This window comes from Suncus etruscus, chromosome 12 (genome assembly GCF_024139225.1).
Source record: "Suncus etruscus isolate mSunEtr1 chromosome 12, mSunEtr1.pri.cur, whole genome shotgun sequence".
Taxonomy (NCBI): domain Eukaryota; kingdom Metazoa; phylum Chordata; class Mammalia; order Eulipotyphla; family Soricidae; genus Suncus; species Suncus etruscus.
Genome location: NC_064859.1, coordinates 15,357,482 through 15,370,296, shown reverse-complemented (window position 1 = coordinate 15,370,296; position 12,815 = coordinate 15,357,482). Strand labels below are relative to the sequence as shown.

At 49.0% G+C, this 12,815-nt stretch overlaps 1 protein-coding gene across 26 annotated transcripts in view; it reads left to right on the top strand.

The window, feature by feature from the left end:
- NRXN1 (neurexin 1) overlaps positions 1-12,815 on the top strand; it is a 1,163,035-nt gene that overhangs the window by 699,699 nt on the left and 450,521 nt on the right. For 5 of the 26 annotated variants that reach the window (XM_049784325.1, XM_049784324.1, XM_049784323.1 and 2 more), the window contains exon 1: positions 8,253-8,561. The exons of the other annotated variants lie outside the window; for them this stretch is intronic. In XM_049784325.1, the coding sequence (XP_049640282.1) occupies positions 8,348-8,561 (214 nt within the window). In that variant the 5' untranslated portion in view covers positions 8,253-8,347. Of the gene's footprint in view, positions 1-8,252; positions 8,562-12,815 lie in introns of those variants that run through there. 26 annotated transcript variants of the gene reach the window in all.

The window sequence follows — 12,815 nt, the reverse complement described above, 5'->3', positions numbered from 1 at the left end:
CCTATCTCTTTTTTGGGGGAAACACACCTGGCAGGGCTCAGAGTTACTCTTGACTGTGAACTTTGGAATCCTTCCGGGAAAGCTCAGGATCACATGGAAGCCTAAGATTGAACCTGGGTTGGCTGCATGCAAGACAAGCACACTCCCCACTGTACTCTCTCTTTGCTCCCCAAGTTATCCCATTCTTACTCTTGTGTGATGTAAGCTTCCTTTATTCTAGATCTTGTCAGTCATCATTTTTGTATACTAGGTTACTTTTGTGAGCCAAAAAAATTTCTTTCTTTTTTATTTTTCTTTTTGTTTTTTTGGGCCACACCCAGTAGTTGCTTCAGGGGGTTACTCCTGTCTCTATCGCTCAGAAACCGCTCCTGGCAGGCTTGGGGGACCATATGGGATGCCCGGGATTCGAACCACCATCCTTCTGCACTGCAAGGCAAATGCTTACCTCTATGCTCTATCTTTCCAGGCCCCAAGATAATTTCTACTCCACCACGAAGAACACCACATAAATATTAAGTATTGTTTGCTTGGGATTATTAGGGGGAGCAGGCACACCCAGAGTTCTTAGGGCTTACTCTTGGCTGTAGCTCAAGGATCATTTCTGGTGGATTCAGGGGATGAATATGAGGTGCCAAGGATCACACCTGGGTCTCCTGTGTGCAAAGCAAGTACCCTCCTTGTTGTACTCTTGCACCCAATTGCAATCTTAGATAATTTGGGGCAGAACTCAGTACCCACAGATGTTAGTTGGCAAGTGAGGGTCAAAACACTTTCAGAAATTAGTATTAAAGTGGAAATTAGATGCAGAACAACTTCTGTGGAAACAGACAAATATATGAATTATTAGTATTCAGGAAGACTAAGAAGTCGTGATTAAATAAAATTTAAAGTTATTTCATTTTATTCTGACTGAGAGTATACCTTACAAAGGACATTTATTTTCCTGAAGCAAAGATTTTTGAGCAACTATTTCAGTGGCCACATCTAACTCATCACTTCCTCAGAGTTACACAATGAATATCCACCAGAAATCAAAAAATCCACTTTTGATAATTTTGTGATGATTGATAAGATAATATACTGACATCTCTCAGAATCATGTCAGTTCAGAAAAATAAAAATATTGGTTCTCATTTGTGGTACCATTCCTTACATTAATGTACAAAAGACCTCTTCCCTTTACATGCTTTATTCAAGTAGAAACATGTCTATAATAATATAGCATTTAAGATTAATTTATCTGCTTATCTTTTAAAAATAAAAATTACTCCTTCATTGATGCATGTTTTTTCTCATCACTTTCCCTCCTTGTTGATGCTGTGGTTGCAGTGCTTGAGGATTGTAGTTCTGGTTCTGCTGCCAACATTCATTGTGTTTTCCTAGATTGCCACAATTTTTCTTCATACCCCACACCCAGCCTTCCTGCTCACTAGGCTTGCACTATTTTATTACTTTAGTTTAGTTTTATTAATTTACAGGCCACATCCAGTGGCACTCCCAGCTGGCTCCCAGGTTTTTTGCTCAGGGATCATTCCTGGCAGTGTGTTGGGGGACCATATTTGTGTTGAGGTCAAATCAGAGTCAGTTGCCTGCAAGTGCCTTACCCACTATCCAATATTTGACTGGGTTGCCATGTTTTTATTTATTTATTTATTTGGTTGGTTTTGTGTTTTGGAACAACACCCAATTGGCACTCGGGGGTTACTCCTGGCTCTGCTCAGAAATCACTCATGGCAGGCTTGAGGGACCCTAAGGGGTGTCGGGAATTGAACCCAGGTTGGCCATGTGCAAGGTAATTGCTCTCCCCACTGTGCTGTCACTCCAGCCCAGGTTGAAATATTTTAATTGTGGTGCTGTACACATCCTTGATGTGTTGCTTTAAGACATTGTGGCAAGGTTCACACATGCTCATCAGACATCACCCTTCTTGGCCAGGCTCTGGGGCATGTTAATGGGTACACACACCCCTCTCTTGGGGATGCTTCCAGACCTGCCTGAGCTGTTGCCAGCAGTCAACTCCTGTGCTGAAGTTCAGAGATGCCAGAGAGGGCAAGGTCATGCTCAATGCATGTGGTAGCTATGGGAACTAAACATGCAATTTTTTTTAAACATAATAACTGCTATAAACATGCAATTTTTTATGTGCAAGGCCTCCAGTCTGAGCCATTGACCTATTCTGGATGGCTGGCCTCAACTTCCCCATTTCTTACATGTTAAGGGTGTCACAAGTGAAAACTCACTGCCCACCCCCAATTGTGCCAAAGGAATTGTCATTTAGATTGCTAATGATAACCTAGTTATTTTATTAGTTTATTTGTTGTTTGGTTTTGGGGCCACATCCAGTGGTACTCATGGCTGGTTGCTGCTTTATGCTTAAGGATGATTCTGGCAATATTTCGGGTCCATGTTACATTATTATTACTAGCAAGTAAAGCCACATTTAAGTTGGACGTGTTAGTAGCTCATAGAAGTCACTTCATTTTTGGTTTCTTTGTTTGTTTTGTTTTGGTGTAACTCATGGGTTCCTCCTGGCTCTGCACTCAGAAATTGCTCCTGGCAGGCTTGGGAGACCATATAGTTTGCCAGGGATCATCTCAGGTTGACAGCATGCAAGGCAAATGCCCTACCACTGTGCTATCACTCTGGCCCCTAGCAGTCACTTCTGGCTTCTATTGTTCTTGCTATGATGCTGAAGAAGAAATATTTGATGCAGGCACTTGGGTACAGAACAACACTGTGCCCATTTCTGTCCCCAAATCTATGCTGAAATTTAAAAAAAAAAAGCCTCAAGGCATCCACACCCATTGATTCTGTGGGGGTCACTGGGTTCATTTCCAGTAATCCTCTGCATAGGAGTAAAGGTCTGTCTTCTTGTTTGCCTGATGATGCCCAGAACTGTTTTGTTCAGAGATTACGAGGGCCACTGTGCTAGTGTTTAGGGGACCAAACCACTTCCTAAAGGGTCTTGTATATTTTCTGCTATTTTTTTTCTTCCTCGTTCTGTACTGAAAATTTGAAAAGTGAATTATAGGCAACTCCTACCTGGTTCTTCCCAACAACTCCTTCCTTGTGGGGAGTGGACAGGGTTACACCTAGCAGTGCTCAGGGCTTACTCATGGTTCAGTGTTCAGGCTTTTTGAAAATTCCTGTGGCCCCAGGGAGCTAACAGGCTGCAGCAATGCAAGGGAAATTGGGCTATATTTCCATCACTTCCAGAAATTCTTCACTCACCTCAGCAATGTCTTACTTGCTGCCTTAGTTTCCTTCTAACACAGTTCTAATCACATGGCTTAACAGGTGGAACTGGTGCAAAGAATAAGCCTAGATACAATCTATGGCACTTAGATTAGGTGCACATTTACTTGCAAGAAATTTCCCCATTTTCTGCACTGAGTGTGACTTCGAGTTCCACCATCTAGGTCCATTTATAATACACAGTGGGACAACTGGTACCATATCTATACTAGGACTTCCTGAGTATTACAAAGGGGTCCCAGCATCTGCTGAAACCTTAGAGTTGTATTGCTTTCTTTTGAGGGAGTCCTAAACTTGTTCCCTTTACCTCTTGAGACTTGAGTGAAATGGAGATTTCTGGCCAATTCTTTCCCTAACCCTATCTTTAGCTCCCAAGTCCCCAGACTGAGGAAGCCTCTTCTTCATGGAGGGTTTTTTGGAAGGTTTATCAAAATATTTTACACTCAGACTATTACCTTGTATTACTGCTCTTCAATGTTCCCATCCATCCATCCATCCATCCATCCATCCATCCATCCATCCATTCATAGGCATGGACAGAGTCATAAAAATCATCCTCATTGTAGGAATGGATGGGAGGGAAATAGGGACATTGTGGTGGGAAATGTGTATGGATGAGGGGTGGTGGACATTGTAAGACTGAAACTCAATCATGAACAGTTTTGTAACCACAGTGTTTAAATAAAAGGAAAAAAATGATCTTCATTATTGTCCAATAGGAATTCCCCTCACTGACATGACTGCGTCATGTCCATAATAATGCCACCACACCACGGTGCTTATGAACAATCACTAAGAGTTAATCCTAAACAAGACTCCCCAAAATGTTGCTCTCAGCTGAGGTAAAGAATGGGCTGGTTTCAGCTCTCAAACTGGAAGCAAGTGTCCTTTCTGTGGTCAAGTTATTATCATATTTTCACATGCTGGGGATTTTTGTCAGTGGTTTGGTTAAATTTAGTGCTGGAGTCTAACATTCCTAAGCACAAGAAAGCTATGATATGAACTACAGAGAAAGTAGGTATATTAGAGAAAGGAGCTTTATTGAGACATGAATTACAGTGTTGGCAATTGTGAGTTTAATGGGGACTAATCTCTATATCCTAAATAATCTCTCTTGACATATATATGCACACAGTATATATAATCCACATATATGTGTGCATGTTTGTAACAATTGATAAAAGTCCAGTGATAATAAAGTCTTTCAGAGGCATAAGCAGTCACAACAAAGGTTGTGTGTTTGCTCTTTTAGTGTGCTGGTGCTTTTATAGACTTAATGACTGTGAAGAAGGAGAATTAACTGTATGTTCTTGAAGACTAGAACTTACACTTCACATAGGTTGGGCACTAGAGGGAGTACAGATGAAGAGCTGAGGCGTCTTCCCTGGTGAAAAATCTCCCAGCTAGTCTAGGCAGGAAGAACAGACCACACAATAGGGGAAAGATTCAGAGAGGGAGGGAAGGAAGGAAGGAAAGCGGGATCTCCGACTGTTAAGGACACTCGCCTGGAACAAAAAAGCTCAATTTGGAAGGGAAGAAATAATGACTTATTTGTGGCAACATTTGAGAGTTTTCCCAGAACTCTGACATTAATATTTTAGTTTATCCTGCCTGCCTTCCTGCCCAGTGGGTTTGAGAAGAAAAAGAGGGACATAACTATTTTATAAAGAAACTCTGGGATCCTCTGGAGAAACTGAGTAATCAACAGGACTCAGCCAGTAAGTAGCAGCCCCAAGAAGGCAGTGCAGGCTTCTGAGTTTCTCAGTCTTGGTGCTCTCTAGACTGAGGCTGATTCCCACTTTTCAGCCTTGATGTTCTCTAGGCTAAGGTTGTGCTCTATTCAGAATTGAGCCCCCAGTGCTCCAGGAATGCTGTGACAATGATGGTCCTCTCTTCATCATGGAATGAATACTTGGAAAGGATTGATGGGGCACATCTGTGGTGCTCAGGTATTAGTACACTCCTGGAGGGACCCAGGAATGTACTCCTGGCAGTTCTTGGGAATCCTAGATAATTCTTGCTGGAGGTTGAATTCAGGCTATCATTCCAAGTTAGTTGATATTGTTGTTGTTATGATGATGATGATGATGATGATGATGGTTTGGGGGCCACATCTGGCAGTACTCAAGGATTTCTCTGGGCTCTTCACTCAGAAATCACTCCTGTAGCTCAGATAAACATATGGGATGCCTGGGATTGAACCTGTGTTGCCACATGCAAAGCAAATGTCCTCTCTCTGTGTTGACTTTATTATTTTAGGACTTGGAGATCCAACCTAGTGCCTCACATTTGCATACCTGTATGTCTTGTTGACCTTGTGTTCCTTCCCTGATGGAGATCTGGAGCATGCAGGATTAAATCATGTGTACTAAAAATAGCAGAGGGAACAGGATTTCTTTTTGGTATTTAGGGACAGGAATGATACATAGTAGAGGGTGCTAGATTTGGGATCTTCTGGTCTTTTGTTTTGTTTTTGTCTTTTGGGCCGCACCTGGTGACGCTCGGGGGTTACTCCTGGCTATGCGTTCAGAAATTGTTCCTTGGCTTGGAAATTGAACCCAGGACCATCCTGGGTCAGCCGCGTGCAAGGCAAACATCCTACTGCTGTGCTATCACTTCTGCCCCGGGATCTTCTGGTCTTTAGCTAACATGAAAAGTTGGATGAAATGTCGTGTGAAGTAATTAAGTGACTTCAGCTAAGTGATTCACTAAAGATTTACCTCTTTAATAAGGATCACATACAAATTTGATGGGGATATCAAGTGTTAGTTGAATAGATAGGTTTTGATTTGAGCCGGTGGCTGTTATACACAGCTTCTACTACCAGTGTCTTAGAAGCAGAAGGAAGAAAAATCTATATTTATTTCGATGCATAACTATCAGAAGTGGGATATTATCAGATTTGTGTTTCTTTCTCTTTAAGTAGGATTAACCCCCCAGACCCAAATGAAAAACAAAAACAACAAAATAAAAACCAACAACATAGAAACATTATTCAGGGTAGAAACACACCATAGCTTTTTACCATTTTGATTTCTCATTTGGTCTCGGTAGTGCTCAGTGCTCAGGACTTACTCTTGGTTCTGTGTTCAAGGATCCCTTCTGGCAACGTTTGGGACCATATGGGGTGACAGGAACTGAATCTAGGTCAAACCTGGGCAAGGCAGATCCCTTACCTGCTGCACTGTATTTTGAACCAAGGATTGTAGCATCTCTTGAAAACTCATCCTTCAACTTGCTGTGATTGTGACCCTCAGTTCCAAGAATATTGTCCTACAGGATTCCCCCCCCCCCCACTGTGGTGAGTGCCTGTGCAGGTTTTTGTGAGCCAGCCTCCCTCCACTGAAAAGTGCTATGTATCACCAACACAATCACAAAGTTCTCTAAACCTGGGCGGCACCAGGTTAAGGAATGTGTGTGTCCTCCTATTTATTTTATTTTATTTATTGTCTTTTGACATAGGCTTAGAGAGAGCATCTTTATTTAACAAAGAAAAGCAGAGCAAACGACCCTGAGCGTGGGTTTCCTCAAGAGCTCCGGGGGTGTTCTTAAAGATGCCCAAAAATGTTGGTCTGAGAAATTGAAGCACAAGCATGCATACTTTCTTCCCTCTGCCTTTCTTCTGTTTCCTACCCGTCTCCTTTCTCTTCTTTCTTTGCTCTTTTACCATTCTCACACCCTCCACCCCATTCTCCCTGTAAGCTCCTTGCACTGCCAGGGCCTTAGAAGGAGCTGAGCGGGGATCTGAGCGTTCCCTCTGTGCCCCGAACGGAGGAGCATCTGCACCGAGGCTGGCTGGAGTGGGCGCTGTCAGCGGCATGGTTCGCTGGCTGTGCTGGATGCCACACCTGGCACAACAAGTTTGGTCCAATCAAAAGAGGCGGGAGCTCCTCTTTGGAGAGCTCTCAGAGCGCTGGGTACCTCGAAAGTCGGGGGGAGGGGGAGGGGGAAAGTCGCGGGGCGCAGCTGCCACTCGCAAGGTGGCATCACCTGGCGCAGGAGGGAGTGGTGCGTTCGGGGTGCTCCCCGCCTCGCCAGACACGTGTCCTGGGCCTGCGTGGCGAGTGCCCAGGGGGGGGCCCAGTCTGTGGACGTCCAGAGCCGCCTCCCTGCTTACATAGGCTCGTCCTCTGCATTGCATCCGAGCAGGGCGAGTCGCTGGCGCGCACACTGCAGATTTGCATAGCGCCCCGCGCTTCCCCGGTGTGCGCTGGCCTGCGTGGTTCCCTTCGGCTTCCCGGGTTTCTTTGGCACCCCAGCCTTCTTCTTCTTCGTCGTCTTCTTCGCCTCTTTCTCCCGCCTCCCCTCCCCGCCCCCCGGCGCCCGTTCCCCGGCCGCTCTTCCCCACCCTACCCCACGCCCGGCGTCCTGCGCCCCGTGGCACGGCCGCCGTCTGGCTCGGGGTGCAGCCCGGAGCCCCTGGCCGGGCCGAGCGCGCGCGGGGAGGCGGCGATGCGCGGCCGCTGCTCGTGGCGCTGCCCCGGGGAGGCCGGCGGGAGCGAACGGGCCGGCCGCGGCGGGACGGGGCGCGGGGCCCGGGGCGCACCGGGTCGGGGGCTGCCGTGAAGCGCACGTCGGGCGGGCGCAGTGGCCTGGCCTCCCCGGAGCCGCGCACGATGCTCCCCGGATTGACCTAGCGGCCAGGAGGGCATGTAGCGGCGAGGACCCTCCGGGAGGCGCCTGGAGCCGGATCCCCGCTGCCCACCCCGTTGCGCACGCTCGCGCGCTCGCCTGCAACTCTTGGGGAGTCTTCGGAGCCGCTGGAATCCTGGCCCTCGGACCGTCGCCCCCGAGTGCCCTGGGCACTGCCTCGGCGGCGTCCCCGGGGCTGCCTTTCCGGACCAGCCCCGCCGCGCGCACCCCCGCGCCCCGGCGGCGCATCCTGCGCACCCCCCAACGGCCACCCGGCGATGTTTCGGATTCTCGGGGGTGCCGGGCGCCACGGACCGCAGGAGCCGGAGGAGACTGTCCGGAGGGGCGCGAGGATGGACGCCCTGGCGCGGTGAGGCGGCCGAGCCCGCACAGCCGCGTCTCTCCGCCCTGCGCCCCAAACTTTGCCTCCCGCGGCGGGCGCCCCGCCACGGCGCCCAGGATGCGGGGTTCGGCCCGGGGCGGCGGCGGCAGCACAGGAGGGTGCCTGGCCCTGCTTTGGACAGTCCCGCTCACCCTCAGCGGCCTTTTTGGGGTGGCCGGGGGCGCGTCCAGTCTGGGGGCGCATCATATCCACCATTTCCACGGCAGCACCAAGCATCATCCAGTGCCTATCGCGATCTACAGGTCACCGGCATCCCTGCGAGGCGGACACGGTGGGTCACCCCGGGGGTCCCCCACTTCTCTCCGGGCTCCCTTCTGTTCTGTCCACCGGGCAATGGCCCGGATCTCGGGGATCTCGGGGCGCGGGGCGCGGGACCGGGCGCTGCAGCCACTGGGCGCTTTGGAGACAATAGAAGAGGGGCCAGGGAGGAGCGGGGGGAAGCGCGGCCGGGAGGGGCACCCCAGCCTGGACCCCCTACCCTGTGGCCGCGCCCCGATTGCTAGCCAAGGGTTAGAGGGCGCGGCGGGACAGGGGGGTTTGCACGACCTTTTGTCTACAATGCGGGTGCCGCCCCGCTCCAGCTCCCGCGCCTTCCCGACCCGCGGGGTGCGGGGACCGGGGACCGAGGTCCGAGCGGCCAGTCCAGTCCCGCAGCCGCTCAACAGGAGCCCGGAGCTTGGCCTCTGCTTCCACACTCGCCCAGGGAGGACCGGAGCCAGCGCGGGTGGGTCCCCCTCAGCAGCCTCGCGCGCGCCCCTTTCTCTTGCTTGGTCTGAGCAGAGAAAGATGCGGCTCCAGCCCATCTCCCTCCGGCCAGGCGCTGCTGGGAGAAAAGAGGTTCCACATTCCTTCTTGCTCAGAGTTTAGTGCTCCCCAGCAGAGGCGAGGCAGCCGCGTTTAAGTGCCGAACGGGGCAAGCCCATAGGACTGCCTGGAAGAGGAGTTAGAGAACCTAGAAGCGAAGCTAGTCTTCGCGGCCCCAGGTGGCTTTCCAAAAAGCAATGTGGGGTTCCTAGCACCGTCGCGTATAGTGTCTCTGGGGGCGCCCTTAGCCGACAATACAGCAACCCCCAAAACTGTTCTGAGTCTTTGCTCAATTCCCCCGTTTTCCCCTGTGCCAAATCCAGGACTGCCAGTTCCCGACTGAAATTCGGAGGCACTTTCCCTGCCCTGCACCCCCTCTTCATGCCTTGTTTCAGCTTCGGGTCCCCTGACTCCGGGCACTCTGGTGGGAGACCTGGGTGGCCTGCCAAGGCCTCTTGCGTTCTGCTTGTCCTCCAAGCTAGTTGGGGTGTGTGAGGGGGGGGTGGTGGTGGCAGGAGGAGTCTCCCAGCCTCATGGAGCCAAAGGAGGAAAGGAGACACCCCCCCTTGGCACCTCTTAGGTGCCACACATCCAGGCTGAGTGCTCAGTCCCATCCCCTAGGCTCTTCTAAGGAATCTGTCTAGCTGAGAGCACTCAGAAAAGAGTCCACTCCAGGCCCCCTTTTATGGATGCGGGTCTCGGTTTGGCCAAGTCTGAAACTAGCGGGAGCCGATTCTGTTCCTGTTTTGCGGGAGTGCTGGAGCTTGGTGCTCCTTTGCCAGGGTACAGTGGTCCTCATGCCACACCTGGCTGCAGCCTCCCGCGAATCTCGGGGTCCGGGGGGCGAACAGAACGAGGGCGCAGCGGAACCCGCGGGGTCCTGCGAGGGGGCGAGTGTTTGGATGCAGCTGAGGGAAGCCTAATCATTAACTTCACCCTCCTCGGGGCCCAGCGGGGTTTGGGGAGCGGTGTAGAAGGAGGCTGGCTCGGGGGAGGGGCTGAGGGTGCCCCGGGGGACTTGGCAGAGTGAGGCGCCGTCTGCTGGTCTCCGGAATCTAGTCTGTCCTCCCTCCTGGTCTCCAGGTGTTAGCGGAAACCCAGGTGCATCAGGCCTGAGTCTTGGAGGGTGGGTTTTGGGGAAAGAGCGTTTTGGGGGCGCAGAACTTTATTCTGGGGCTATGCTGAAGGCTCAGAACTTTCTCCTTTGGCCGATTGTGATGCACCGTCTTGTTGGTTGGTTTCTGACTCTCCACCTTGATTTCTGCATCCTTGCTTTCATCAGGAGAGCAAACTTGCTCTCAAAAATAGGCCACTTCGTCTGCAGAAAAAAACAGGTGTGAATTTAGAGGATTCACCTGCGTAAAAGACCGCAATTGGCTGGGAACAATCAGAGACCCCAGAAGACAGATCTCTGAAGTTGGGGGCTGTGTTGGGAGGGAGGGAGGGAGGGAGTTGGGGGGGGGCGCACAGGAGCTGTCAGGGTTAAGGCTTAACAGAAACCTTCTCCGGAAGAGGTGATGGAGAGTGTGGAGTTAGCCAGCTCCCTGAATATTCAGTCAATTAGACAAAGACCCCAGGAAGACATCATTTTTGAGCCTAGCACGAAGGGGCCAGGAAAGCACAGATGTGAATGATGATATGATCGACTCCTCACCTCAAATAAAGGCAGGTGCCAATGGGGGTTCCGTTCAGAACCCCAAACCCAGGCATCTGGAGATGAACAAATAAGCCAGTACTAGCATTCAAATGGCTTGGACTTAGAAGAAGAGATGTATTTTATTCATTCTATTTTATTTTTTTTCTCACAATAGGCAAAGCATGTATGTACGTACATGTAGAAAAAGAATGGCATGGGTGGTGTATTTTAGGGAACAAAATCGAGGCCGCTCTAGGTTTTGAAAACTGCTGCTTTGACTATGGAGGCTCATTCTTCTTCATTTCTCATCTCGCCATGCTTCATTGGCACTATTATGAGGTGTCACTTACCAGAATTACAGGGTGCTGGAAGCGCTCAGCGCTACCCTGGGCATCTTTGTGGAAGCTTGACCCAGTTGCAAGAGATTATGATGAGGAGTTTTTTTTTTTTTTAATGCATATGAGAAGCAGATTTTGAAATCACTGCAGACGCCTAGATTCTTTTGCCTGTATTCAGACATTGAAATGGTAAAGATACCTCCCCAGAAAAATGATATACTTTTTTTTTCCTAATGAAATGGAGAACGATGTGACTATACATGATAGACATTAAAAAAATAAAAAGCAGAGCTTGCTTGTAATTAAGAACACTAATGAAGGCCAGCACGAGTTTGGAATAGAACAGAAAGTGCACTCACTGTCGCCTTCGAGAGTTACCATATGTGGAGGGCAGAGAATGATGTCAGTGTAATGCTCAGGTTTCTAGCTCAGCCTCTGCCTTGCCTCTGCAGACTTTTGAAAATTAGCTGAGAGCTCCTCGGTAATTTCAGGAGATAAAGAGAAGGGGGAAATGCCATCATAACATTGAACACACCAGGGCAAGTTCTCTCTCCTCCTACAAATGAGCACCGGAAATTAGACGCCATGATTAGCTTATATTATTAAGGGCAAAGGGGGCTTTCCCACGAGGGGATGTGAACAGATTTTTAAAAGTGTGGTTTGTAATTGAAATATCCAATGCCATTATAGCAGGATAATTATTGTACACTGCATCCAGAGTATTTCTTTTTCTAAGGCACATGTGTATACACATTGAACTTCTGGGAGGAGAGTTGAGAGTTCTGAGGAGAGAGGTGAGTTGTGCAGAAAGTTCCAAAGCCAGTTTGTGGGGAGGGGCTACTGAGCCACACTGTCAAGGCCCCAAAGAGAAATGGAGTCCCAGTTTCTGAGCAGAGTCAAAGGGAAATTAGAACCAACGCCCTAGATCTAATGACCCAGGGCGAGGCTGGGTTCTCTGAGGGGTTGAAACTAGAAAAAAGTGGGACCTCCAAGTGATGTAGTGATGTAATGGTTGATTTCTTGGAAATTATGGCATGGGCCAGGCCAGGCCTAATATCTTACTTTGGGCTCAGAGCATGGGTTAGCAGAAGGGACACTGTGGAAGATGTTAAAGTTTCCTCACTTCTGTCCAGGGGACACAAACTTGGGTTCTGTTAAAATATCGCATTTATTTTTCTGCCTGCTTTGTAAAGATTCTTTATGCTCTGTGGTCTAACAACCAAGAAAATAAGCTAAACTTTTCACCATATCCTTTGAGTTGTCTGCAGTGAAGAGAAATTTGGCTTCTTTGATAATTAATTTCTAGGTGAGACCCAGACTATCAGTGACTATCTCTTGAATAGTCTTTATTTGACTATGAGGCAGTCTTGAGATCATCTTTATTTAATTATCTCTTTATTGAGCTAGATATTCCTTCTTTAATTTGATACATTTTTGTTTTTTTTCGGTCACACCCAGTGACACTCAGGGGTTACTTCTGGCTCTGTGCTCAAAAATCACTCCTGGCTTGGGGGACTTTTTGGAACACCGGGTATCCAACCCAGGTCTTTCCTGGGTCAGCTGCATGCAAGGCAAATGCCTTACCGTTGCACTATCGCTCTGGTCCCCAAATTTGATACGTTATTAAACAAACAAAAAAATGTGTCTTGCCAGGAAGTTTTTTAGTCAAGATGGGCTAGCTAATATTTTGGGAAGAATTGGTTATGATCTATGGAATTGCAAGACTCTGCCATAGTTTTCTGTTGAT